The sequence below is a fragment of the Accipiter gentilis genome, chromosome 8 (genome assembly GCF_929443795.1).
Source record: "Accipiter gentilis chromosome 8, bAccGen1.1, whole genome shotgun sequence".
NCBI classification, from domain to species: Eukaryota; Metazoa; Chordata; class Aves; order Accipitriformes; family Accipitridae; genus Astur; species Astur gentilis.
In genome coordinates, this window is record NC_064887.1 from 42386716 (window position 1) to 42412026 (window position 25311).

Consider the following 25311-nt stretch of genomic DNA (forward strand, 5'->3'; position numbering starts at 1 on the left):
TTCCTCCACTCTCAACCCCAGAAATAAGCCCAAGGGGTGTTTTGGGCAGCTGCCAACCTGGGGGTGCTTTGGCACCCATACCCAGCGCTGGGGGGTCTCTGTGGGGGCTCAGCAGCCAGCAGCAGGGCTCTGGCAAGGAGCCACCCCCTTGCCTGTTTGGGAAACACTGAGCATGGGCTTCTCAGAGTTGGGTTTCTGTCCCTGACCTGTCGCAACCTGCGGAGAAGCGTCAGCCGTCGGCGGGGCTGGGAAGAGGGGCTGTGACCCCAAAGCCCCAATTTGGGGCTGTGGCCCCTGGCGGGACAGGGTGGCCAGAGCTGGCTGGCCCCGCGTGAGTCAGCAGCGTCGGCGTCACATGAGGAGGCCGGTTGAGCTGGGCAGGAAGGGCGGTGGAGGCGGGCGCAGCCGGGCTTTAAAAGTCTTCGCGGGGACGGATTCGCCTCCACACCACCCCACCGTCCCCATGGCCCCCGTGGTGCCGCTGGCTCTCCTGGCACTGGTGGCCTTGCTGGCCCCAGGGCTCGGGGTGGCCCTCCCCGGCTGTGACTACCCGGTCCACCTCTGGTGCAGCTCACAGGAGATCGCCGTCGCTTGCCAGGTCAGAGCCGCCGGTGCCAGGGCTGCCCCAGCCACCCACCCGCGCTGGCAGCCCATGCCAGGGCAGGGCCACCTGGCATGCGGAGACGTGTCCCACCGAAACGGCACGGACGGGGCTGGGTGCCTACCCGGCAAGCAGGGATGGGGTGTGCGGGGACGGTGTCAGGGCAGTGGCTGGCTGCCGTACTTGGTGCAAGTGCCGGCTCTGAGCATCCCCGCGGCACAGGCTGGCACACCGTGGGGATGCTCAGAGCCCCCGTGCTGCGCTGGCATTGCGGCATTCCCCAGCATCCCCAGGGAAGCACCGTGCTGCAGCCAGACCCCAAGCCCAAGCCCTCCCTAGGCGTCACTGGCATTTCTGCTTTTTCAGCATAAAATAGCTTTTCAGCTTATTCTGCACTGAACATCCATGGATGGTGACACCGCTGTGATGGCAGGTTCAGCAACGCCCTGCGAGCCCCCTGGGGCTGCAGCCCCCACCCGGTGGTGGGTGCTGGGCTGTACACCCACCCAGGCACATCTTGGCCCTGCCAGATATCTTTTCCCCCAAAATATTTTGGGGAAGTTCCTGTGGAAAGCCCCAGCACTGCGTGCCGGCAGCGCACAGCATCCTGTGGCTGCAGGAGGCCCCTGGCCACTCTCACTTCCCTCTGGGCCCTGAACATCCTCGTCCCCCCCCGCCCCACATCCCAAGAGCTTTGCCCCATCCCTTGAAAATATGGGGGGGGGGGCTGCATCCACACACACACTGTCCCTGCCATGTACCCCGAAACCTCCCTGCACACAGGTGGAGAGCCGCTGTGCCAACCTCTCACGTCCAGCGGCCGCCCCTGTGGAGCTGAGCCTGTTCTATGAGAGTCTGTGCCCGGCGTGCCGTGGGTTCCTGATCCAGGAGCTCTTCACCACCTGGCTGCTGCTGCCCAAGGAGGTCCTGAGCATCACCCTGGTGCCCTACGGCAATGCCGAGGTAGGAGCCGGCCCGACCTGGTGCCGCGGGCTCTCGCTGGGGCACCACCGACCCCGCTTAGACCGGTTGGTCCTGCAGGAGAGAAACGTCAGTGGGAAGTGGCAGTTCCAGTGCCAGCACGGCCCGGAGGAATGTTTGGGCAACATGATCGAGGTGACAGTGACAGTCCCTGTCCCCATGGTACCAGCATGGGGCTGGGGGGTGTGCGGCAGCCCCTCACCGCCTGCCCTGTCCCCGTAGACCTGCCTGATGCACGAGGCCAAGAACTTCAGCACCTACTTCCCCGTCATCTTCTGCCTGGAGTCAGGCAGCTCCGTCACCAAGAACCTGGAAGCCGTACGTCCTCTTCTCCGTCCCCTGTCCCCTGCCTCAGGGACATCCCCATCCCCCTGACCTCACCGTGTGTCCGTGTCCATGTTTGTGTCCATGTCCCGGCAGTGCCTGCAGGTTTACGCCCCACAGCTGGATGGCGGCCGCATCGCCGCCTGCGTTCAGGGGGACGTGGGGGCCGCCCTGATGCACCGCAACGCCCAGTTGACCGAGGCGCTCGACCCCCCGCACCAATATGTGCCCTGGATCGTCATCAACGGGGTACTGCGGCCTGGGGGGGGCTTGGGGGGAAGAAGTAGGGTACAGCAGGGACCCCCCCTGACCAGCTCCATCTCCTCTCCCCCCTCCCACAGAAGCACACGGACGAGCTGCAGGCGCAGGCCGAGGCCTCGCTGCTGGGGCTGATCTGCCGCCTCTACCAGGTGGGAATGGGGGGCTGGGGAGGTGGGGGGGCCTGGGGGGGGACACGTCCCCATCCCCACCGGGGCTCTACCGGCCACTTTTTGGCAGGGGGAGAAGCCCGAAGCCTGTGGGGGCTCAGGGGCCCTGAAGGCCCCGGCTGGCTGCAGGCGCTGAGGGACGACGTGGGAGCACTGAGCGAGCGGTGAATAAAAAAGAAAAAAGATGGTTTTAGTGGAAAAACAAAAAGGCTCCGGAGTGTTGTGTTATGGGGGGGGAAGAGCGGTAGCTGGGCCCCGGGCCTGGCTTCTTCCCGGTACCGCGGAAACGCTGTTGCCTCGGTAGGTGTCATGGCGGCCGCCTGCGCCTTGGTAGGTGTCATGGCGGACGCCGGAAGCGGAAGACGTCCCGTTCACGGGACACCGCCCCTCTTTCGCGTGCCGGGGGCGGAAGCGCGCGCGCGCGGCGGTGAGCGGGGGAGGGGGACCACGACGGGGGAACTGGGGGAACTGGGAGGGTCTGGGATGGGTCAGTGGGGGGTCCAGGGGAGTAAATGGGGGTACAGGAATAACTGGAGGGGGGGGGGGCGTCCAGAGAGGGGGACTGGGGGTGTAGCAATGGTAACGGGGGCGCATAAGGGTTACTGGGGGAACTGGGAGGCACTGGAGTGACAGGGGGGGCAGCAGGGGTGCCTGGGGAGCACAGCAGGAGTAACTGGGGGGACTGGGAGAGTACAGCAGTGCGAACTGGGGGGCACAGAGGGAACTGGGAGGGCATAGCAGTGCTAACTGGGGGGCACAGGTGGAATTGGGGGGTTACAGCAGTGCTAACTGGGGGAGCTGGGGGGCACAGCATGGATAACTGGAGGACACAGAGGGAACTGGGGGGCACAGCGTGGATAATTGGGGGACACAGAGGGAACTGGGAGGGCATAGCAGTGCTAACTGGGGGAACTGGGGGGCACAGCATGGATAACTGGGGGACACAGAGGGAACTGGGGGGCACAGCGTGGATAATTGGGGGACACAGAGGGAACTGGGAGGGCATAGCAGTGCTAACTGGGGGAACTGGGGGGCACAGCATGGATAACTGGGGGACACAGAGGGAACTGGGGGGCACAGTGTGGATAATTGGGGGACACAGAGGGAACTGGGAGGGCATAGCAGTGCTAACTGGGGGAACTGGGGGGCACAGCATGGATAACTGGGGGACACAGAGGGAACTGGGGGGCACAGCGTGGATAATTGGGGGACACAGAGGGAACTGGGAGGGCATAGCAGTGCTAACTGGGGGGCACAGGTGGAATTGGGGGGCACAACAGTGCTAACTGGGGGGAACTGGGGGGTTACAGCAGTGCTAACTGGGGGAACTGGGGGGCACAGCATGGATAACTGGAGGACACAGAGGGAACTGGGGGGCACAGCGTGGATAATTGGGGGACACAGGGAACTGGGAGGGCATAGCAGTGCTAACTGGGGGGCACAGCATGGATAACTGGGGGACACAGAGGGAACTGGGGGGCACAGTGTGGATAATTGGGGGACACAGAGGGAACTGGGAGGGCATAGCAGTGCTAACTGGGGGGCACAGCATGGATAACTGGGGGACACAGAGGGAACTGGGGGGCACAGCGTGGATAATTGGGGGACACAGAGGGAACTGGGAGGGCATAGCAGTGCTAACTGGGGGAACTGGGGGGCACAGCATGGATAACTGGGGGACACAGAAGGAACTGGGACAGCATAGCAGGGCTAACTGGGGCACAGGGGGAACTGGGGGGGTACAGTAGTGCTTACTGGGGGGGCTACAGGGGGAACTGGGGGGGTACAGCAGTGCTAACTGGGGAGCACAGCATGGGTAACTGGGGGGTATGGTGTGATGGGAGGGCGGTTACCTCAAGGGTAACTGGGAGGCTGTGTGTGGGGGCTACATCCCCACTGACCCCCATGGCAGGGGGGGTGGGGTGGGGGTGTCTGCCCACAGGATGCTGGCACAAGGCCGGCGGCTCCTGCGCTCCTGGAAGCCACTCTTCACCGGCCGCCTGCTGCTGCTGACCAACACGGTGAGCTGCGGCGCGCTGCTGGCCGCCGGCGACACGCTGCAGCAGGCCTGGCACCGCCGGCGGCACCTGGACACCGAGCCCCAGGTGGCCCGCACAGGTGACAACCTAGAGTGGGGGTACACATGAACCGGGGAGGGGGGTGCAGGGCAGCCTGATGCATTTCATTCATGCTCGTTATCATAGCGGGGGAAATTAGGGTCCAGGTCCCTGGTACCACGTAAAACCACGGTCCCTTTGTGCCTTTCCCAGAGCCGGATCCGCTTTCGGAGGTGGGGGGGGGAGTTGCAGAGAGGGAGGGGGTCACATAAATAATTCATCGGTCACCAGGGCGGTGTTGTGTTGCAGGACGCATGTTCGCCGTCGGCTGCAGCATGGGCCCGCTGATGCACTACTGGTACCTCTGGCTGGACGCTGCCTTCCCGGCGCGGGGTGTGCGGGGGCTAAAAACCGTCTTGAAGAAAGTCCTTATCGACCAGCTGGTGGCTTCACCCTCCCTGGGCGCCTGGTACTTCCTTGGTACGTGGTGGCACCTGCCTTATGTCAATGTTGCTGAATATTGTGCGTGGCCCACGCTGCCGCTGACGTGTTATGGTGCGTGGGTGCTGGCGTGATGCCTGTCACCCTCCCTTGGTGGGGAGGACGTGGGTTTCCTGGAGCTCCCTCCTTCTGGCTGGTGCCGGCACTGCCCTTCCCTCCCACGATGGGTTTTTTTGGGGTATTTTTTGGTGTCAGGCACAGCTGAGACAGTAATTCGCATCCTTACTCCCCAGTGTGGAGCCTTGTGAGTGCTCCCATCCCCACTGATGTCCGTCTGTCCCCGCAGGCATGGGCACGCTGGAGGGCCAGTCTCTAGAGGACAGCTGGGAGGAGCTGAAGGAGAAATTTTGGGAGTTTTACAAGGTAAATACACCCCCCGGAGGTTTTTCTCCCGCCCCCGGTGTGGACCGGGGTCCAGTGGGGAGCACCTGGCTGCTCTTTGCTTTCGGCAGGCTGACTGGTGCGTCTGGCCGGCGGCTCAGCTCGTGAATTTCCTCTTCGTCCCGCCCAAGTACCGGGTGGTTTACGTCAATGTGATCACACTGGGCTGGGACACCTACCTCTCTTACCTCAAACACAGGGTAAGCACTGGCACCACGGTGCCACGTGGCCGTGCCTCACTGCCGTGACCAGCCAGGCTCACGCCAAACACGTGCCATCTCCTATTTTCTAGCCTGGCAGCCCCCCGAGTGCAGAGAATGACTCGCCAAGTGAGAACCAGCGCGGTGTCGGGCTGTAAAGAGGCAACTGCTCTTGACGACTGCGACGTTTTCGGAGGTTCCTGCCCGCGGCAAGTGATTTTCGGGGCATCGCAGTGGACGCGGTTCAGTCCATCCAATGAACGTGATGGCCGGAGACCACCGCAACCGCTGTCTGCAGCTCCCTGCAGCCTGGGTGGATCTTGCCGATTAACTCATCTACTGATTGCAGTGATGGGTTTGGGTATTGTTAACCAATTTTGTGTCACAGGCTAGCCTGTAAAGCCATTTCTTTTTGTATTCTTCCACAGAACCCGCGCTGCCCAGGGTGGGGAGGAGCTGCCGCAGCTACGTTTTGCCTTCAGCCCCCAGGGAAGGGCCCCAGCGCTCTCCCCTCTGCTGCAGCCAGGTTTTTTTTTCCCTTCTCCAAGGCAAGGCTGACCCCTTGCTCCCCTCCACCACCCTCCTCTGCTCTTCTGCAGAGCCAGCCACTCGGGTCCCTGCCTTGCTCCGGCTTCGGCTGCTTGGCAGAGAGATGCTGCCCCTCTGCTCTCAGTGCCGCTCCTCAGCCCTTTCCCTGCTGCTTTTTGTCTTTGAGCTGAAGGGAGAAGTCACTTGGCTCCTCTTCACTCCACCTTGCAGCCCCCCTTCCTGGTGCCGTGTGTGGGCTTGGCTGGGCTGGGCTGCAGCCACCCAATTTTTATAAAAATAGTGGTGTGATCGCCGCCACCTGCTCGCCGCCAGGTTTGACAGCAGCAGAGTCGACATGGAGGTGGTTGGGGGTTTTTAAGGCAAAGTTTTTGCCAGGTTTGTACCACAGCCCCCCCCCACTTCTCCCAGCCCCACAGCTCCCTGGGCAAGATGGACACTCGCTCCATAACCTGGGCACTTCTTTATTATTTCCAGCATCGATCAAAACTGCCTAAATGTGACTTTTTTTTTTTTTTTTTTTTTTTTTCCCTAATGCTTAAAGCTGTGCCTTACTTACAGCTCTGTCCTCATCCCTCCTGCCATCCACCCCCCTGGGGGACACCGTCCCTCCCACCGCAGCAAGCCAAGCTGCTGAGCCACGGCAGGAGCCATTTGGTGAATGCTAATTAAGAAACCAGATCGTTCTTGCTCCTCTCCGGCAGGGAGCTCAACAGCACTGGGCCGAGGAGAGCTGAGGTTATCGACACCAAGCAAAGGGACCATCCCACTGCCCCCTCTCCACCTGCAATGACCCCAAGGAACCGGTGCTCAGCATTGATTTATTTCTTCACAACATTTCTTTAATACAGTGATTTTTAGGAAATTGTACTCTTTTGACACTTTTGACATTTGTACAGTACAGTGTAACTCTTCCATAAGTAAACTTCACAAAAAATAGGAAAGGGGAAGGGAGGAAGATGGTACTGGGGTCTGGGAGGGGTGGGAAATCAGTAAAATAAAGACACAGCGCTCCAAGAAAAATAAATAAGAGGGCAGCAAGACCTCTGGGTCCCTCATCGCTACAGGAATATCCACTTATTCACAGTCTCCACAGAAGCACGGTACTACAGGAACACACGAGGAGCCGAACGCCCTGTAGCAAATTAGTGACGCTCCTCCGAGCCCTGCTCGCCCCCCATGAGCCAAAACCGGGGGCTCTGCAAAGGTCCCCCATCCCTGAACTGGGGCTAATTTGCTACAGCTTGCTTGGCTAGCCTCGCTCATGTATTATTTTTTTTTTTAAACCTTTAAATAATAGATTTTTCAAAAGTGATATTCACAAGCAAGGTTACCACACAGAGAAAAAAAATAAAAAATAAATGCACCAACACAGCCACAGCACAGCAGGTCACGCGCACAGCATCACTTCCTATGCCTATTTACAAGGAGTTTTTCTTATGTACAAGGAGGAAGACGGCGGGAGCATAAATTAGCATCTATTTATACAAATAAACAAGAGTTAGGAAATATCCATTCATCTGGGGAGGGGAGCCAGGTGCAAAGAGCCCCCAGGAGCTCTTTGGGCAGGTGGGATCGCTGCCAGGTTGGGGAGGGGGACACACAGGGACTCCCAGCCAGGACAAGGTTTTGGGGTCCCATCGCAGCCCCCCCCGCCCCCCCAACCCTGGGCAGGGGGCGCGTCCCTGCTCCCCAGGGAGGGAATGGGACCGGTGGTGATGGGAGCTGGCGGCGGTGAGGAGACAGAGAAAATGATATTTCTCGGAGAGCGGAGCTCGTGGAGCGATTAAAAGCAGTATGGGGGGAAGTTTTCTACCAGCCCAGGCTTAAAAATAAATTAAGGGGCGGGGGGGGCACAGCCTAACTGAATTGGGGGGGGGGGGGGGGGGGGAAGGCTCCTAGAGGGGCCGCAGCCCTTTCGGAGGTATCAGCAGCAAAAGCCCCCCCGGGACCCCCAAGAAGAGGGGCTCGGGGTGTGGGGGGGGAGGGGCAGGGAGGGGTGCACTGACCGATTTTTTTGGGGGGTAGGGGGGGTCGGGGGTGGGGAGGCTGGCCCTAGCAGGCACAGTCCTGGTGCGGGGGGGCCTGCTGGTCCGTGAGCTGGGGTCCCTGCTTGGCGCCGGTGACCGCCGGGTCGGCCGTGTCCAGCGATTCCGACATCTTCTCGCAGATGATGTCCACCAGCCGCTCGAAGGTCTGCTTGACGTTGATGTTGTCCTTGGCGCTGGCCTCAAAAAATTCAAAACCTGGGGCAGGGGGACGACAACGACATCAGGGCTGCAAACCCCCACCCCATCCGCTGCCGCCCTGCATCCAGCCACGCGAGGTGGGAAACCTTTCACAGCTCCTCCTCCCTTCGTTAAAGACGGAAAGGGCTGGGTGTGCCGAACGCCCGGACCACCCGGCTGCAACCTGCCCCTGCGCCCACCCAGCAACACCCAATTTTCCCCACCCGGCACCTCTCGGCAGCCGGCAGCGGGTTTACGGGTCTGTAATAAAAACCGCCATTGCACCCCGGCGCTCACGGCTTAATTACACCTTATTTTTTTCCTTAGGTGACAAGTCACCGCTGCTATTGAAGCAGAAGAATTATGGCGAGGGAATTAAGCCCCTAATTAAATTATTTGTGGGAAGATGGGGCGGGGAAGGGGGCGGCCAACTCACCCAGGTGCTCGGCAAGCTGGCGGCCCTTCTCCGAGGAGACGACGCGTTCGTCCTCCATGTCACACTTGTTCCCCACCAGCAGGACCTGGGCGTTATCCCAGGAGTAGGTCTTGATCTGGGTGGACCTTCGGGGAAGGGAAAGAGGGAAATCACGCGGGATGGGGGGCAGAGCACGGAACCGGGAGGGGGATGCCCGTGAAGGCGGGGGGGGGGGAGGGGATGACACGACATGGTTGGGGGGTGAGGGGGATGTCCCCAGGGAACTCACCAGTCCTGCACGGCATTGAAGGACTCCTCGTTGGTGATGTCGTACATCAGGATGAAGCCCATGGCGCCGCGGTAGTAGGCGGTGGTGATGGTGCGGTACCGCTCCTGGCCGGCCGTGTCCTGGTTTGGGCAAGGGGGGGTGGGTGGGAAATGTGGCACGTTAACCCCCCGGGGACGTGGGGACACCGGCAGCTTGCAGCGTCCGGCCACCCCTCGGGGGACAGTGGGGTCCCCACGGACACGTCCCTCCCTACCGGCATTACCCCCGGCATCGCCCCCGGCGCTTCCAGCCCCGGCGAAGAGCAGAACAACCCCACACCAACCATCCCACCCCCCCGCCGTGCCACACACCCCCACACCGTTGTGGGGACCGACGGGGACAACCCCGTGGGGTCTCACCCAGATCTGCAGCTTGATGCGCTTGTCGTTCCGGTAGATGGTCTTGACCTTGAAGTCGATGCCGACGGTACTGACGAAGGCGGGCGTGAAGGAGTCGTCGGCGTACCGGAAGAGGAAAGAGGTTTTCCCCACGCTGCTGTTGCCGATGATCAGGATCTTGAACATGTAATCGAAGTTCTGGTCCGAGGATTCCTTCTGTCCATAGCGGGAGTCGGTAGCGGACGCCATCTGCAAGGCGGAGGAGAGGGCCGTGACGGGGGACGACGACGTGGGAACGGCGGTTGCAAACTCAACACGACGCCAGGCCCCGGTTGGCACACGGAGCCGTTTCCCAGCGGTGCGGGCGTGGTTAAGTCATATTTTGATTTGGGATGGGCGAGCATCACCCAAAATGAGGTGCGCTGCCATCAGTGGGGGGGGGGGGGGGGGGGGGGGGTCGCTCGGCCAGGCCGGCTCCCATCACCCCCCAATGCAGTCACCCCAAGAATGTGCCTGCAGAAAATACGGGGGGGGTGGGGGGTGCAGACCCCGGTGTTTGCCAGCACTAGACAGGGGGGGTGGCGGGGGGGCGGCCATGACCCTGGCAGGGGTACAGCTGGCAACCGGGGTGCTGCAGCTTCTCCTGCAAAATGGCACCTGCAGCGATGCCCCCACACGCCGTGCCCACCCTGACGGCACAGCGCGGTGCTCCGGGGTGCTGCGGGGAGGGTGCTCGGTGCTTTTTTGGGGGGGGGGTGTGCTCTGGGGGGGGTGGGGGTGGGTGGGTGATGCTGGGCAGGGGTGCACAGAAGTGGGTGCTGGCCTGGGGTTGCAGAACGGTGCAGGTTGCTGCAGGGTGGAGCGTGGGGGTGCCGGGTAGCTGTGGGGTGCAGGGTGCTGCTTTGGGGTGGGGGGGGGTGGGGGTGGGGGGGGTGCTGCAGGGTGGGGAGGGGGGGTGCGTGGAGCGCAGGTTGGTGCAGGGAGGAGGTGCAGGGTGCTGCAGGGAGGAGGCTCAACCCCCCCTGCTCCTCCCCGCAGGCCCGAACCCGCTGCACCCACCCGGTCCCCGGTGCACCGACAGACACCCCCCCCACCCCCAAAAACTACCCCACCCCCCCAAAACCGGAGAACGCGATTCCCCCCACCCACCCCCCCTCCATCCCGCTGCAGTCGCCATCCCCCCCGAGCAGCACACACCCCCCCCCCCCGTCCCTACCCGGTGCCACCACCGTCCCCGGTGCCGGGGGCGGGGGGGGGAACCGGGAACCGGGGGGGGGGGGGGGGGGGCGGGGGCGCGCGCTCACCTCCAGCCCGCGCTCGCGCCGCCGCCTCCTCCTCCTGCAGCGACTGCAGCAGCGGCGCGCGCCGCCCCGGCGGTTGCAGAGCCCGGATGACGTCGCCGCGGGGGGGGGGGTGTGTGTGGGTGGGGGGGGGTGTGGGGGTATGGGCGGGGAGAAGTATGTAAATGAGAGCTGGACGTCAGTAGACAGGCCCCCGGGGGGGAGTGGTGATTGGCTGGCAGCGCGCTGTGATGGACAGCTAGTGGGTGATAGGCTGGGCGGGGTGGAGGGGGGGGGGGGAGGAGGAGAGCACACATACAACCCCCTCTCCCGGCGCGGTGGTGGGCGCCGGTCCCCCCCTCGCGGCGCGCAGTGGTGTGGTCCGGCGGAGCCCCGCGGGCTGGGGGCTGAACCATCCCCACGCCGGGTGGGGGAGCGCGGGGTGGACCATTCACCCTTGGGGGGGGGGGGCGGGCGAGTCATCGCCGCTCAAGGGGGGGGGCGAGCCCTCACAGCCTCCGATGTCATGACATGACCCCCTATCGCGACGGCCAGCGCGGCCCCCCTCAGGCCTGCAGCCGCAGGCAGCCTGACTCCATCCCCTGACAGCGGCACCAGGCCCTGAGGTGAAGCCCTGTTGCTCCCAGTGCTTCCCAGTACCCGGCCCAAGCTGAGGCGAGGTGCCCAGGTGGGCGGCCATGTCCTGCCCGGGCCCCTGCGTCCTCCCTCGCCCTGAGGCAATCAGCGGGGATTAAGGGGAGGCAGCATATGGCGGGCCCCGTGGGAGGGTGGCGGAGGCCCGACCGGGGGGTGGGGGGGGGGTCCACAGGCCCTGGGGCAGCAGCGTTCCCCTGCCCGCCGGCCTTGCACTCGCCCGGGCCTGCCTCTGCCCTGCCCAGAGCCCAGCAGGCCCCTGGAGCCTCCTAGGCCGGCCCTGCCTTGACCTGCCCTGCCTGTGGCAGCACGTCGGCCATTGGGGACTCAAGGGCTGGCGTCCTGGTGCAGCTCCTCGCCACCACAGGGACTCGCCGAGGATGCCACAGCCTGTGGGAGGACGGAGCAGGACGCCCCTGGCTCGTTGGGGCTTTGTCTGGAGCCCGACAGACATGGTGGGCACTGGAACTGCCCGACAGCAAGCACCCCCAGCAGGAATGCGGCTTGGAGCACCCAGAAGCAGAGGGACTGCAGTGGCAGTCGGTCAAGGCATGACTGGGAGGCAGGGATGGATCCAGCTACTGCCCCTCACCTCCTCCGGGCACAGACTCCGCCGCCCTCCTTGGTGCATGGATGCTGCAAGCCCCGCAGCCAAACAAGGGGTGAAAAGGGCTTTTTCAACCAGCTCCTGCTGTGCTCCCAGCCTGGCAGAGAGCCTAGGACTGGATCTGGGTGCAGCATGAGGCCACCCAGGGAGCTCTGGCAGCACAGAGCCTCGCCTGGTTCCTATCGACCTGCCAGCACGCAGCCCCTCGCTGCTGGGAGAGGCGGGGGGATGCCCGAGCACCCACCTGCAAGGCAGGGATGGGACAGAGCCACCCGCCCGCCCGTGCAGCACCCGGCACTCCCGGCCAAGCCCTGGAAACCAGCTGGGCTGGGAAAGGAATATCCAGCTCCCACGGCCTCACTGCCGATGGGGGAGCACGGGCGGGCAGTGGGGTGAGAGCTGGCGGGGCCCCACATGCCAAGAGTGCCACGGGTGGGGACATGTTTGCAGATACAAATCACCGTTGGGAGCAATGCGGAAGAGAGGGGGACCGGGCTCTGCGCCACGCCAAGCCGGCGATTAAATATTTACCTTAGCCGGTTGTGTTTGCCAGTGATGGATCGACGTTTCCAGGGAGGAGCTCGCTTTTGTTCAAAGACGGAGCAGGGCCCTCCCTGCTGCCCAGCAGGAGACAGGGCCACCAACCACACCAGTCCCTGGGGCCACTGGCCTGACTGGCACAACCATGGCTCCCCTGCCAGCAGCACGGTAAAAAGAGGCGCTTACAAGGGTCACATTTTGGGGGGAACAAACCAGGTTTAATCTCTGGAAGGTGAAGGAAGAAACCAAAAGGACCCCGGCGGCTGCCCTGGGGGTTGCAGTGCCCGCTGGGGCCCAAAGTGCAAAGTACAAACACAGCATTTCAAGTGCTGATCACAGAGCAGAAACGCATCTTTCTGCCACAGGAACGCGTGTGAGTGCACCTAGGTGAGGCTTGTATTAAAAAGTGAGCTACAAAAAGCTTTAAAAAGTGAACCTATCCCCAAATAAATAAACCACTGACTCATGCCTGTGCTGTGCCCAGGTGCCGGGCTGCACTGAGGTCCCTCGTGCTGGGGGCTGGCACCAGCACCCTTCACCCACCTCGCCGTCCCGCCATGGGGCTGCTGTTCTGCAAGGGGCCAACCGGAGAGACACCGAAATGCTTTTGGCTATGCCTGGCCCCGTGGGGGACCTCCTCCTGAAGCCCTGTGGGGCATGATGTCCCCAGGGCTGCGATGGGGCGGAGCACAGTGTCCCCAAGACCTGCCTGAAGGGGACAGGGACCTTTCCCAGCAGCTGTACACAGGGACGCTGGGTGGGAGCAGGGGACAGTTGCTGGGAGAGGGCAAGCAGCGTCCTTGTGCCCATCAGGACCTGCCCAGCTCCTGCATGGGGACACGCTTGGGATTCTTCCACGTCCCGGCGGCCAACCCGGTCCCTGCGGTGCCGGTGCTCTCCACTGCCAGCCCACTGCCCCCAGCTCTTGCCAGGGCAGCACCCGGTCCCACGTCCCCACGGCAGCGAGGGGACCCACCAGCCAGTACCGCTACGTGCTCAGGGGCAGGAATGTGACGTTGCCCTCTGTGTCCAAGCACAGGCCCTGGCTGCCCTCGGGCCCCAGCGACAAGCACCCGCCGCCACCGCCATCCTTCGGCAGCGTCCCTTCTAGCGCCCGCTGGTTGTCCACGTCCCTGGGGTGGGTGACAGGTGAATCTTGGTCCCCAGGGCCGGGTGACAGATGCTCGGTGTCGGCCAACTCCGAGTCATCTGTGGCTGGTGTCTTGGAGCCGCTGTTGTCCTCATCCAAGGGGCTTTCGGCCCCTTCCAGCTCTGTGTCCGACTCACCCTCCTCCTCCAGCGTCAGCTCGAACTGGAATTTGTCAGTGGTGGCGGGGGACGCTCCAGGTCCCTCGGGCGGTGGGGATGGGCTGCGCGGGATCATGCTCTGGTACCATTCCCGGTTGTCCTCCAGCGTGTCCAGGATTTCCTGGGCATCGGGGTGCACCAGGTCGGCCCACGTCTCCCACAGCGGGTGGGCGATGAAGTCGATGAAGCCCACCTGGGGGAAGACAGACCTGAGCCCCCAGCCCGACACTGTAAACTCCCCCCCAAGCCCCACGCCGCTGCCCCACCTGGGACTTCTCCACGGAGGCGGTGTGTTTGTCGCACATGGGGCTGATCTCCATCCCTTTCTCCCGTTCCCGATCGCCTTGGCGGAAGAACTCCACCATGATGCGGTCGGTCCATTGCCGGTACAACTCCAGCGGCTTCGTGGGGTTGCTGAGGTCGGCGCAGTGCACCATGTTCTGCAGAACCTGCGGACACAGCCACGGCATCGCTTACCTAAAGCCCTTTGTCCCCCAGAGCCACCACCCCTGTGCCAGGAACCCCCTTGGCCATGGCTAACTGGGGTTGGGAGGGGTGGTGGCACCAAACAGGACATCCCGGCAGCCCTGGCCGGAGCCAGGACCAACACCTGCAATTCCAGGAAGGTTTCCCCACCCGTATCCCCACACCCACCTGGATCCGGTCCGAGTAATTGTCCAGCAGCAGCACCCCCAGGCTGGTCACTTTCTTGGTCTCCACCATGGTTTTCAAATCCGCCAGTAGATTCATGTGCTTGGACATGTCCGTGGCCAGCACCTGGGCAGGGCAAGGCAGGAACGGGGCTCAGCCTGACCCCACCACAAAGCCCCCCCAGCCCAGATTCCGCCCCCCCCGCTCCCGACTCCATACCATGTCGATGACCATTTTGCGGAGTGACTGCCTCTGCTTCTTGCTCAGGTTTTGGAAGATGTCGCAGTTCTCCTCCTGGAGAAGCTTGAAGCCCACGGCCAGATGGTGGTTCTCCAGCACTGAGGCGTCGTTGTACATCAGCGCCAGCTCCGAGTCTGCGAGATGGCACCGGTCACCCCAAGGTGGCTCCTGGACGCCGGGGTCCCCCGCGCCCCCCCAGCTCCATCCCTGCACCCTGGCTCACTGGTGTTGATGAGGAACTGGTTGGAGACACCAGGGTGGTCAACATCATGGATAGCGCTGGCGAAGATGGCAGCCATGATTTCCAGGTCTGTGAAGACAGCCTAGGAATGGTAAAAAAAGGCATTGCAGGTGTGTTATGGCCCCCCCAGACACACTTGGTGGCCTCGGGTGACCAGGGCTCACCTCCAGCGCAGGCGTGGAGAGGAGGACATGGGTGGACTGAGCCACGTCAGCAGCGTGGATGTTGTTGTGGTAGGCCACGTCAGCGTGGTAGTGGTCCTCCAGCGTCAGCATGTAGGTGATGAAGGTGTTGACAGGGATGCGGAAGGTCTTCATCAGGTCGCGCTCCTGCAGGGAGGCGGGAGGTGGCTCGTCCCCACCCAGGCACGGGGACGGGGACATCCTGTTGGGATGCTCACCTGGAAGATGCTGTACATGATGACCGTCAGCGGGCGGTTGCCCGAGTACTCGGCGACTTTAAACACATTGAGCCCCCACTTGTTGATGTCCTCCAGCTCCTGGGGACCAGAGGGACAGATGTCCAGGCGGGGCCAGCGCCGGGGACCCCACAGTCAGCCGGGTCACCCACGCTGGGGCCCACCTTGGCCAGCAGCCCCTCCTGGTCCGTCCGCACCCCGAAACGGGGGATGCCGGCAGCGGCAAGGCTGGAGCCGTGCGTGAGCTTCCTGACGCCGCTGATCTGGGACATGGGGCGCTTCCTCCGTTCCTTCTCCTTGTCCTTGGCCAGCGCCGAGGGGATCTCCACTTCATGCTGCTTGTCTGGGCCGGCATGGGGGGCTGTGAGCAGGGTGGGAGCCCGATCCCACTCCCCCTCCCCAGCATCCCTCTCCCCGGTCATGCCGATGATGTCAGCTGGCACGGATAGCACCGCGACGCCATAGCAACGGGGGGGGCTTCATGGGGGATACCCAACGCTTTCCCTCACCCCCTGCATGGGGCCAACCGCCTGCCATGGGACCCAGACCCTGCCCTGGGCTCCCCTCGGGGCCACAGGGACAGCCCCAGTGCACCGATGTGCACCAGTATGCACCAGTATACACCAGCATTCCCAGCCATGACAAAGGCTGTGACACCCCCCCAAGGCAGCAAATCCCATGGGGACACCTGGGAAAGCCCCCTCCCTCCACTCCCCCATTAAATTTCTTTGCAAGAAGCGAGCAGCACCAGCCGCTGGCACCATCCCAGCGGGCACCCAGTACTACAGGATTCGTGCCCAGGTGCAAAGCCCACCCTGCTGCTGGCAGAGAGGTGACACCAGTTGGTGTCCCCAGGGGGGGGTCCTCACCCAGGAAAGTGCTGGAGATGTACTCGGAAACTTGGTTCCCGGAGCGGCTGGTCTCCGAGAGGTGTGTCAGCTCCCGGTTCAGCATCCTTTTGAACTGCGGGCAGCAGGCAGGGCTCAGCGGTGCGGGGGGCAAGCAGGACCCCCCGCTGCCCGTCCCAGGGGGGTCTGTGGTACAGGGGTACCCCCCAGGGTGATGGGGGACTCCGTGCCAGGGACCCTTACCTTGTTAGAGGCCATCTCGCTGACCGAGTGCCTGGTCTGCAACGTCTCCAGCTGGTCCAGGCACCAGTCCAGCTCCTCCAGGGTCTCCCGCGAGAGCTTCTGATGGGCATCTTCTGCCAGGGGCACCCACCGGCTTGGCAAGGGATCTGCCAATGGCACGGCGACCCGGCACGGGGGCACACGCAGGGTCCCGGCCACGGCACCCCGAGCCCCGGAGGTTGGTTGTGCCACACCGAGCCCGGGGGCTCACCGGCTTGGCTGCTCACATCACCCCCTGAGTGGGGCGGCTGGGGGCACAGGGGGATGCGGGGCACTGGCCGGGGCCGGGGGCCGGGGTCGAGCATCCCCGGGCAGCGGGTCTCAGCCCTGTCACACAATCCTCATCGTACAGCAGCCCCGGCACACGGCGTGCCATGCCGTCCCCGTGGGGTGACGGCCAGCCCCAGGGCAGCCAGGCTCCCGTGGGGCCCCGCTCACCGCCTGGGTTTTATTAATGGAAGGTTTGACGTCAACGGGAGCCTTTCCACCGCCGCCGCGGCGCGAAGGGCGGCCAGGCGGGAGGAGCTGCTGAAAACCAGACATGGATCCCAAAGGGCAAAGCTGCAGCTCTGTCCCCCCCACAGGGCCCAGCAGGACCCATCCCCGGGGATATAGGGACAGACAGCTCGTCCCAAAAGCATCCTCCCCATCTTCCCCCCCCCTTCTCCGGCACTCACCGGCGAGGCTGGCCTTGCTCCCGGAGGGCAGGCTGCTGCTCGATGCTCGCCTGTAAAAACACTGAGGGGCTGAGTGACCGAGACCCCGAGGGCAGCGCCCATCTCTTGCCACGGGTCGGAGTCCCCCACCCAGGCGAGACCCTCGCCCTCGCCATCCCACGGCCAACTCACTTGTTGCCGGTGCGGTCCTGGAGGTGGGTCAGGTTGCTCCGGACGGTGCGGAGGCTGGCCAGGACCTGGAAGGCGAGAGGGGACTGGGGCCAGCCGGACCACCCCGGGACACCCACCCCGGTGCTGGGTGCATGGCCGTGTCCCCTCCTGACCGGGGTGTGGGGACAGCACCTACCTGGGCAAACGGCGTGACGATCATGTCTTCTCCATGCCTGCAGGAACAAAGGGAGCGTGAGCCTCAGGGAGGGGACCAGGGGTCCCAGGGGAGTTGGGGTGGGAGGGACGGGACACACTCACAGGTCGCTGGCGATGGAGGAGTTGCGGGACATGGCTTTCGGGGACAAGTCATAGTCGCTGTCGGAGCGGTAAAGGAAGGACTCGCGGCGCTGGCCATGGGGGAAGGTGCCTTGCAGGACCAGCCCCGCTCCCGGGCTGGCCTGGGGGTCCAGCGTGCCCCGGCCGGGGGGGCCATTCTCCAGGTCAAAGCTGCGAGGGGAGAAGGGATGAGGCTGGCACGGGGCGGGTGGCCTGGGGACCTCAGCCAACGGGTGCGGGGGCACGGCCCGGGGGATGCCACCAGGTTTGCCAGGCTCTCCGTGCCACCGTCCCGCTCAGCCCAGCACACCCTGGCTCAGTGGCCCCTGCGGTGACACCGGCCACTGCCCAGTCTGGCCCCACTGGTTCCTTCACCCCGGTGCTGAGAATAGGCACAACTCAGTGCACACGGACCCCCTCAGCACCCTGCCAGCACAGTGGAGTCTGGGACTGGGGACACCGGCCAGCAAAGGCAGGTTGTCCCATGTCACCCAGGTGGGACAGGACCCCCTGCCCCAAAGCCCCCGGCTCCAGAGACCCCAGGAATGGTTGGCCCTTGCCCGCCCCATCCCCTCCCTGTCCCCAGCACCACGATCCCCAATTGTCCCAAGTCCTTGAAAGTCCCAAAACCTCCATCAACCCTGGCTCAGGGCACTGTGTCCCCCGGAGGGGGACAGCGTCCCTGCCACGGCACAGAGCCAGGGGACGTCGAAGGACAGAAAACGCCGGGAAAACCAAACCCTGACCCTTGGGGACGCGCTGGTGGCGGCCTGGGGACACCCCAACCGGAGCCACCTGGCAGCCACGCAGATCTGTGGGGGGACAAGGGGACAGGGACAGTGACCCTGCGGTGTCCCTGTGGTGGCCACGGCCGCCTCACCCCCCTCCTGCTCCGCTGGCCTCGGGGTCATGGGAAAGACTGCGCGCGGGGACACGGCGAGGGCCACCCGGCCCCTGTCCCTTCCTGCAGCCGCCACCGCTGCGGGGGGGGGGGACGGGAACGAGCCGCCCCGGTGCACTGGGTGAACTGGGAAAGCGGGGGGTACCACTGGGACCACCCCATCCCCATCGCGCCGCTGGGAACTCGGCACCTACCCGATGCAGGAATGCCTCCGGGATGGACACCGATTGCCCGGCAGCATCTCCCCGCTTCGGCAACGCTGCCGGTAACCCCGATCCCCGCGGCGTGGCCGTCCCCAGCAGCGGCAGTGCCAGCCAGGCACCGCGTCATACCGTCCCGCAGCCCCTTGTTTTCCTGCCTCTGCTTCACGTCCCCGATGGTACCAGGGACACAAAGCCGCATTGTGGCTCCGACGGCCTCGCTGGTGAGGCCCGGGTCTGTTCCCGGCCCTGTGCCACCACCTCTGACCCCCCCCTCTCTGCCACCCCAGGGGACAACCCTGAGCCCCTGGGGAGGGCAGGGGGACACACGAGCCCCCCACCACAGGGCTGGTGCTGAATTAATCCCCCCCCTTTTTTTTTTTCGGTGACAGGCTGTCGGCATTAATAACCGCCAGGCGGTGCCGGATGGCGGTGGTGATATGGGGAGGGGGGGGCCGGGGGCTGCTATAAATAGATGCTGTTGCTGCTGAGGAGGGATCTGCTGATCCCCACGGCGCCCACGCAGGTGGGGCCAGCACCCACTGGCACACCAGGGTGTGGGCAGGGGGGCACCCCAAAACAAACCCTATATAACTCCAGTGGAGGCCGGGGAGAGGGGGGGGGGCACGGTGAGGTGCCCGGCTGTGCTGCGGTGGGTGGTTTGGTGGCTTGCTGTGCCGGGAAAAGTCCCTCTCCCTCCCCGCCACGGCCCCCCCGCCGCTGTGGGGCAGACACCCGTCACATCTGCCAGGTCCCTGCCTGGCCATCGCTGCAATGAGTGCGCCAGTGCTCAGCCACGCTCAACCGGTGGCTCCCCCCTGCCCGGCTCAGCCCCCGGCTGCGTGGTGACCCCCGCTGTCCCCTGCTCATCCCCCACGTCCCCACAGCCCTGGGAATGTGACACAGCGGTGGGGGGTGGGGGGGGGCTGTCCACACTGACCCCGTCCCGGCATCGCAGCCCGGTGCCTCCTCCCACCCGCCCGGGGGCCAAGCGTGGTCCCTTGCCGGGGACCCACCAGCGTCCCCCCCCTTACCAGAGGGGATGCGCCACGGTGAAGCGCCGCTGCAGGCGGATGCTCTGGTTCATCAAGAGTTTCCTGAAGAGGACGGGGGAATTGCGGGGGGAACTGCGTGGGGACGCCGCCGGTGAAGTCCCCGGCGACTGGTGTGCGGTGGACAGCATGGCGCAGCTCAGGGAACCCCTGGTACGGTGGCGAGGCCACGCTGCCCGCCGGTGCGGAGCAGGAAGCGTGCGGCCGTCCCAGCCCCTGCCCCGGCGGCCCCGGGAAACTTTCCATCCCCCTCCCGCCCAGCGCCTGGGAAATTAAACAACTGTCTGGCTCCGGCAGCCGGCACATGGAACGGGTCCGTCCGTCCCCCCCCCGGCTGCATCGGCCCGGTGTGCACCCGGCTGCTCGGGCACGTGGTCCCTCGCTGGCCTTGTGCCACCGGCCACCCTGCTGTCCCCGAGGTTGCAGCTGCTCCCGAAAGGGCAGGGGTGCTCTGTCCGGACACACACGGCAAAAGCGACCCGGACATACGGAGTGGCCGTGCTGTGGTGCCACCGAGGGACGTGGCTGAGCCTGGAGCATCCCAGACACATGGTGTAGACATGCCACGGTGCCAGGGAGAGACACGGCTGAGCCTGGAGCATGCCAGACACACGGTGTGGCTGTGCCACGGTGCCACCAAGGGACATGTCAGAGCCTGGAGCATCCCAGACACACTGTGTGGACACGCCACGGTGCCAGGGAGAGACACGGCTGAGCCTGGAGCATCCCAGACACACAGTGTGGACACGCCATGGTGCCACGGAGAGACACGGCTGAGCCTGGAGCATCCCAGACACACAGTGTGGCCGTGCCACGGTGCCACCAAGTGACGTGTCTGAGCCTGGAGCATCCCGGACTTGTGGTGTGGCCGTGCCACAGTGCCACCTGTGAGAGCCAAACCCGCCCCAGGGCTCACATCGTGCCCCCAGCCCCTCCTTGCTGCCGTGTTGAGCCCCCTCCTGGGGCCGTGCCCGATAGGGACAGGGAGCAGCAGGATGAGGCCTGGCCGGTGGCAGCGACACCCGTGGGGGAGTCACTGACCCGGCCGTGGGAGCTGGCATCTGCCCAGCGCGACACCACGGCCCCGCTGAGGCAGCTGGATGGATACCTGCTGTTCCCGACGGCCACAAAAATATCCGGCAGCTGGCAGGGACCCAGGAGGGACGACAACGGGGCCCCCCCTGCCACGGCACCACTTGCGGGGACCCCGAAACCCACCGGATAGGGGTCCTGGTAGAGGGGTCCCCCTCGCTTCTGAGGGACTGCAAGCACGATCATGGGGACATCAGGGCAGAGGGACATGGGGACAGAGGGACAGCAGGGGACAGCGGGGCGGGGGCAGAGCTGGCCCCCCCCCCCCCGGGCTGCCTGGCAGCCAGCAGTCCCTGGGACAGCTGGGGCAGGACTGGCCACAGGACAGCCAGTCCCCGTCCCCAGGACAGCCAGTCCCTGTCCCCTCCCGGGCCGCGGCTGTCCCTGCCGGACACGTGTCTGTGCAGGGGGTGGACAGGGAGTGACACCGGAGCCAGGTCCCTCGGCCGTGCCAACCCCATGTTGTCCCCACAAGCCGGGCTGGGACACGCACAGGGAGTGTGTCTGGGGTGGGGGGGGGGGGGGAATGGCCCAAAAATAACCCTGCAGCAGCACAGTTGGGGCCAAGCCACAAGCGGGAGGGACCGAGGTCATCTCCAACCAGGGCCAGGCCAGCCCGGCTGGGACAGGGGATGGGGACAAGGAGGGGGTGAGGAGGATGAGGACAGGGGATGGGGACCGGGATGGGCGATGGGGACAGGGTGACAAGGATGGGGTGATGGGGACGGAGGTGATGAGGATGGAGTCGGTGGAGATGGAGAGGACAAGGTGACAGGGATGGGGTGATGGGGACGGATTCGGTGGAGATGGAGGGGACATGGGGGACAGGGATGAGGATGTTGAGGACAGAGGTGATGGGGACAGGGTGACAGGGATGGGGTGATGGGGACGGAGTCAGTGGAGATGGAGGGGACATGGGGGACAGGGATGGGGGTGATGGGGATGGGGGTGATGGGGACGGGGGTGATGGGGATGGAATCGGTGGAGATAGAGGGGACATGGGGGACAGGGATGGGGGTGATGGGGATGGGGGTGATGGGGATGGAGGGGACATGGGGGACAGGGATGGGGGTGATGGGGATGGGGGTGATAGGGGTGGAGGGGACATGGGGGACAGGGATGGGGGTGTTGGGGACGGAGGGGCCAGGGCCTGGGCTGTTGAGGATGGAGGTGATGGGCACAGACGCTGATCAGGACGGACATCCCGGGGCCGGAGCAGCGGCGACGGTGAGAGAGGGGGTTTGTCCCCAGCCCAGCGGTGCCGCAGCGGCTGCTCTGCCGGTGCCGGTGCCGGTGGCCCGGAGCCGCTGTCCGCCCGCCGGTGCTGAAACCGGAGGCGGTACCGACGGCAGCGACCTGTCCGGTAACTCCATCCCGGTACCACCGGAGCCAGCAAACACCTCCCCCCCCCCCCCCCCCCCCTCCCCGTTCCACTCTTACCGGGGGGGTTCGGATTCGTCGCCGCTGCTGGGGCCGCTCTCCTCGATGGTGAAGACCACCCGGGTACCCTCGGGCTCGGGACCGCGGGCCCCCTCCGCCAACCGGCATCCCAACGGTGGCAGCAAGGGGCTCCCGGAGAAACGCCGGCGGACGGCGCCTACCGCCGTTCCCGGTCCCGTTCCCGGTCCCGACGGGGCGATATCGGTGGCGTCGCGGCAGCGCTGTGGGGAAACGGGGCGGCGGTGACGGGCGCCGGTACCGGTACCGGAGACCTCTGTAGGGTGCTGCTGCCCGGTGGCTTGTGTGTGTGTGTCCCACACCACGGGGGGGGTCCCTCCCTCCCCCGGGGACCCCCCCCTCCCCCGGGGACCCCCCCCCTCCCCATCACCGGGAGCCGGTAGCGCGCGGGCTCCCCCTGCCGAGCACGGTGCCGCGCTGCACACCGGGGGCACCGGGGCCCGGGGGGGGGCGGAACGGGGGACACCGGGGCCGGGGGGACACCGGGGCCAAGGACGTAGCCGATGTACCGGGAACAGCTCGGTCCATAGAGCACGGAGCCACCGGGACACCCCCCCCCCGTCGCCACCGGAGGGGACCCCCCCCCCCCCGGGAACTCCACCGGAAAAACCCCCGGAGCCGGCGCGCAATTACACAGAGGTGACTAATAATTAACCGCCCATTAAGGGGATAATTAACTCCTGCTGAGCGCCGCCATCCCGGTTATTGCTGCCCGGGGGCCCGGCGCTCAGACGTTCGTACCGGGGACACCCCCTTCGGGAACACCCCCCCGGTCGTGTGTGTGTGTGTTTGTGTGTCCCCCCCGCCGGTCCCGGTCCCGGTCCCGGTCCCGGTCCCGGTGCCCGTCTCACCTCCGCACCGAGGAAGGGCAGTGCCGTCCGGCTCCGTCTCATCGCCGTCCCTGCGGGGAGGGAGCTCCGGGAGCCGCGGCCGGTGGGGGCTTAGTGGCAGGACCCCCCCCACCCACCCACCCGAGGCCGGGACACGGGGGTTCCTCCCGCCCGTGATTTACGGGCACCGGCTCTCAGCCGTGGCAGCTGCCCGGGCTCAGCCCCCGCCTCGGGTTTCAGGGCTCCGCACTGGGCCCCCCCCCCTCGGCACAGTCCCCCCCCCCTCCCAAAACCTCCGGTGCCCCCAAAGGGCTGGATGAGGATGGGCCACCCGGGGGACGTAGACCCGAGGCCACGGGGATGGCCCCCCCCCCCCAGCCCCCAGCACCCGCCACACCACGAAGCCGCTGGCACCACGTTAATGATCAACCACGGGCACCCGTTACCCACCGTCCCCGGGGAACCGGTGGCTCAGCCCGTTGTGCCTACGGAGCCCCCCCTGTCCCCTGGGGTCGAGCCCCCCACGTTCCAGCCGGTACCGGGAGCAGCCTTAACCCAAGGCCGGGGGATACCGAGCCCCGGCACGGGGGTCCGTGTTACGGCCAGCCCCCCACCCTCACCCACAGCCCCTTACCGGTGCCCGGTCCTCGCGGTGTGCCACGGTCCTCGCAACGTGCCGCGGCCCCGGCCGAGTGCAACGGAGCAGAAGGAAGGCGACGTGCGTGCCTGGCCGCTCGCTCCCTCCCATCCCACCCCGCCGGGGGGGCCTACGCAGCCCCCACCACCTTGCACACCACTGCACCGCAACCTGCACCCACCCTGTCCGGCCTAGGGGCACCCCAGGGTCTCTAGCCCGGTGTGGGGGACCCCAAAAACTGTCAGGGCCTCCCCCTTGGGACCGGGGTTTTTTTCCCAGGTGGGGAGCAGAGCGCACGACAAGCGGGAAACCAGAGCCAAGGCAGCAGCTTCTTTATTCAGCCGTGTGGGGAGCCTGGGGGGCTGTGGTGGGGGGGTCAACTGGGTGCCTGGTGGGTGATGGGGGACCCTTCTGTCACCTTGCTCTAAGGAAGAGAGAGAGCAGGGTGAGCACCCACAGCCTGGCCCCACTGCCCCCCCTGCTGCTCCCCGGCCCCCCCCTCCACGCACCATGGGCACCTCGTCCAGGTGGTGGAAGCCGGGGGTCCGACGCCGGCACAGCCACACCAGCAATATCGCTGCTCCCCCCACCAGTACGCAGACGAAGAGGCAGATGACGATGACAACGCCGGGGTCAGGCTTGGCAGGGGGCTGCGCTGCAGGGGTGAGACGGGCACCCCGTGACCCCCCCGGCACTGACGAGCCTCGTGCCCGGCCTCCGAGCACCACGGCGGCGGCTCTCGGGGCGAGAAGGGGGCTCAAGACTGGCTCCAGCTCCCCCCACCACCACCATCCCACCCCTCACAGACCTGGCACCCAGCTCCCGTGTCACCTCCACCCACGGGGGACCAACCTGGGGCTCCCCCACCCTCCCTGGCTGCTATACAGAGGCTGGGGGAGAAAGGGAGAGCTCTCAAATCCCCCCCCCCCCCCCAAGGAGGACAGGGCAGCCTAGGGGGGCTCTGGGCACAGCCCCTGAGTGGGGGGTCTAGGGGTACCCGGGGCTGCTGCCATGCCCATGGCCACGGGCAGGTTTGGGGGCTCCCTGCCTGCGCAGTGCCCCCCCAGCCTGGCTCTCACCTGAGTTGCCGGCTGTGGTGCTGGTGCCGATGACCGGTGGTGTTCTGGAGCTGGTGGCCAAGGTGCTGCTGGAACTGGGGCTCACAGTGGGCGCTGGCGAGCTGGGAGCAGGAGGGGGCCCGGAGGGCCCAGGTGCTGGCGCTGCCGTCGAGCTGGATGGATGGCCGGTGGCCGGGGAGCTGGGCACAGTTGGGTGGGATGGAGACGGTGCCGTGGTCGTGTGGAGTGGAGGTGAAGGTGTGGTTGAGCCCGGTTTCGTGGATGGAGATGGTGCCGTGGTCGTGTGGAGTGGAGGTGAAGGTGTGGTTGAGCCCGGTTTCGTGGATGGAGACGGTGCCGTGGTCGTGTGGAGTGGAGGTGAAGGTGTGGTTGAGCCCGGTTTCGTGGATGGAGACGGTGCCGTGGTCGCGTGGAGTGGAGGTGAAGATGTGGTTGAGCCCGGTTTCGTGGATGGAGACGGTGCCGTGGTCGCGTGGAGTGGAGGTGAAGATGTGGTTGAGCC

The 25311-nt window shown here is 65.3% G+C and overlaps 5 protein-coding genes across 13 annotated transcripts; 2 read left to right on the forward strand and 3 right to left on the reverse strand.

The window, feature by feature from the left end:
- The first annotated feature begins 340 nt into the window (after positions 1–340).
- IFI30 (IFI30 lysosomal thiol reductase) lies at positions 341–2530 on the forward strand. The gene is made up of 7 exons (XM_049807849.1): positions 341–598; positions 1385–1564; positions 1643–1717; positions 1805–1900; positions 2003–2155; positions 2248–2316; positions 2405–2530. The coding sequence occupies exons 1-7, from the start codon at positions 356–358 to the stop codon at positions 2468–2470; spliced, it is 882 nt and encodes a 293-aa protein (XP_049663806.1). The 5' UTR covers positions 341–355; the 3' UTR covers positions 2471–2530.
- A 1640-nt stretch (positions 2531–4170) lies between these two features.
- On the forward strand, positions 4171–7004 carry MPV17L2 (MPV17 mitochondrial inner membrane protein like 2). Of its 6 annotated transcripts, none has more exons than XR_007506914.1 (6): positions 4171–4452; positions 4701–4871; positions 5179–5255; positions 5345–5473; positions 5566–6397; positions 6564–7004. XR_007506914.1 is itself a non-coding variant. In XM_049807538.1 (5 exons), the coding sequence occupies exons 1-5, from the start codon at positions 4278–4280 to the stop codon at positions 5629–5631; spliced, it is 618 nt and encodes a 205-aa protein (XP_049663495.1). In that variant the 5' UTR covers positions 4171–4277; the 3' UTR covers positions 5632–7004. The 6 variants fall into 6 exon arrangements, 1 of the variants encoding a protein (XP_049663495.1); XR_007506915.1 differs by having other exon boundaries at positions 6724–7004; XR_007506916.1 differs by having other exon boundaries at positions 5566–5999; positions 6233–7004.
- A 271-nt stretch (positions 7005–7275) lies between these two features.
- Positions 7276–10740, reverse strand: RAB3A (RAB3A, member RAS oncogene family). Its single transcript, XM_049807537.1, has 5 exons — positions 10633–10740; positions 9350–9577; positions 8952–9070; positions 8684–8808; positions 7276–8265 (listed from the first exon to the last, which is right to left on the reverse strand). The coding sequence occupies exons 2-5, from the start codon at positions 9575–9577 to the stop codon at positions 8075–8077; spliced, it is 663 nt and encodes a 220-aa protein (XP_049663494.1). The 5' UTR covers positions 10633–10740; the 3' UTR covers positions 7276–8074.
- A 1853-nt stretch (positions 10741–12593) lies between these two features.
- Positions 12594–23798, reverse strand: PDE4C (phosphodiesterase 4C). 4 transcript variants are annotated; one of them, XM_049807532.1, is made up of 17 exons: positions 23728–23798; positions 23115–23164; positions 22246–22466; positions 17543–17731; positions 17421–17457; positions 17246–17310; positions 17075–17124; positions 16359–16471; positions 16137–16230; positions 15432–15610; positions 15250–15348; positions 15014–15178; positions 14832–14931; positions 14588–14742; positions 14372–14494; positions 13984–14166; positions 12594–13910 (listed from the first exon to the last, which is right to left on the reverse strand). In XM_049807532.1, exons 2-17 carry the CDS (start codon positions 23154–23156, stop codon positions 13398–13400), a joined length of 2328 nt encoding a protein of 775 aa, XP_049663489.1. In that variant the 5' UTR covers positions 23157–23164; positions 23728–23798; the 3' UTR covers positions 12594–13397. The 4 variants fall into 4 exon arrangements, with proteins under 4 accessions (XP_049663489.1, XP_049663490.1, XP_049663491.1 ...); XM_049807533.1 differs by lacking the exon at positions 23728–23798 and having other exon boundaries at positions 16359–16468; positions 23115–23207; XM_049807534.1 differs by lacking the exons at positions 22246–22466; positions 23115–23164; positions 23728–23798 and adding an exon at positions 19696–19958.
- On the reverse strand, positions 19853–21786 carry LOC126041605 (uncharacterized). The gene is given in 2 exon segments (XM_049807536.1): positions 19853–20597; positions 20599–21786. Coding segments are annotated over 2 exon segments (921 nt in total). The 5' UTR covers positions 20775–21786.
- Positions 23799–25311: the final 1513 nt, after the last annotated feature.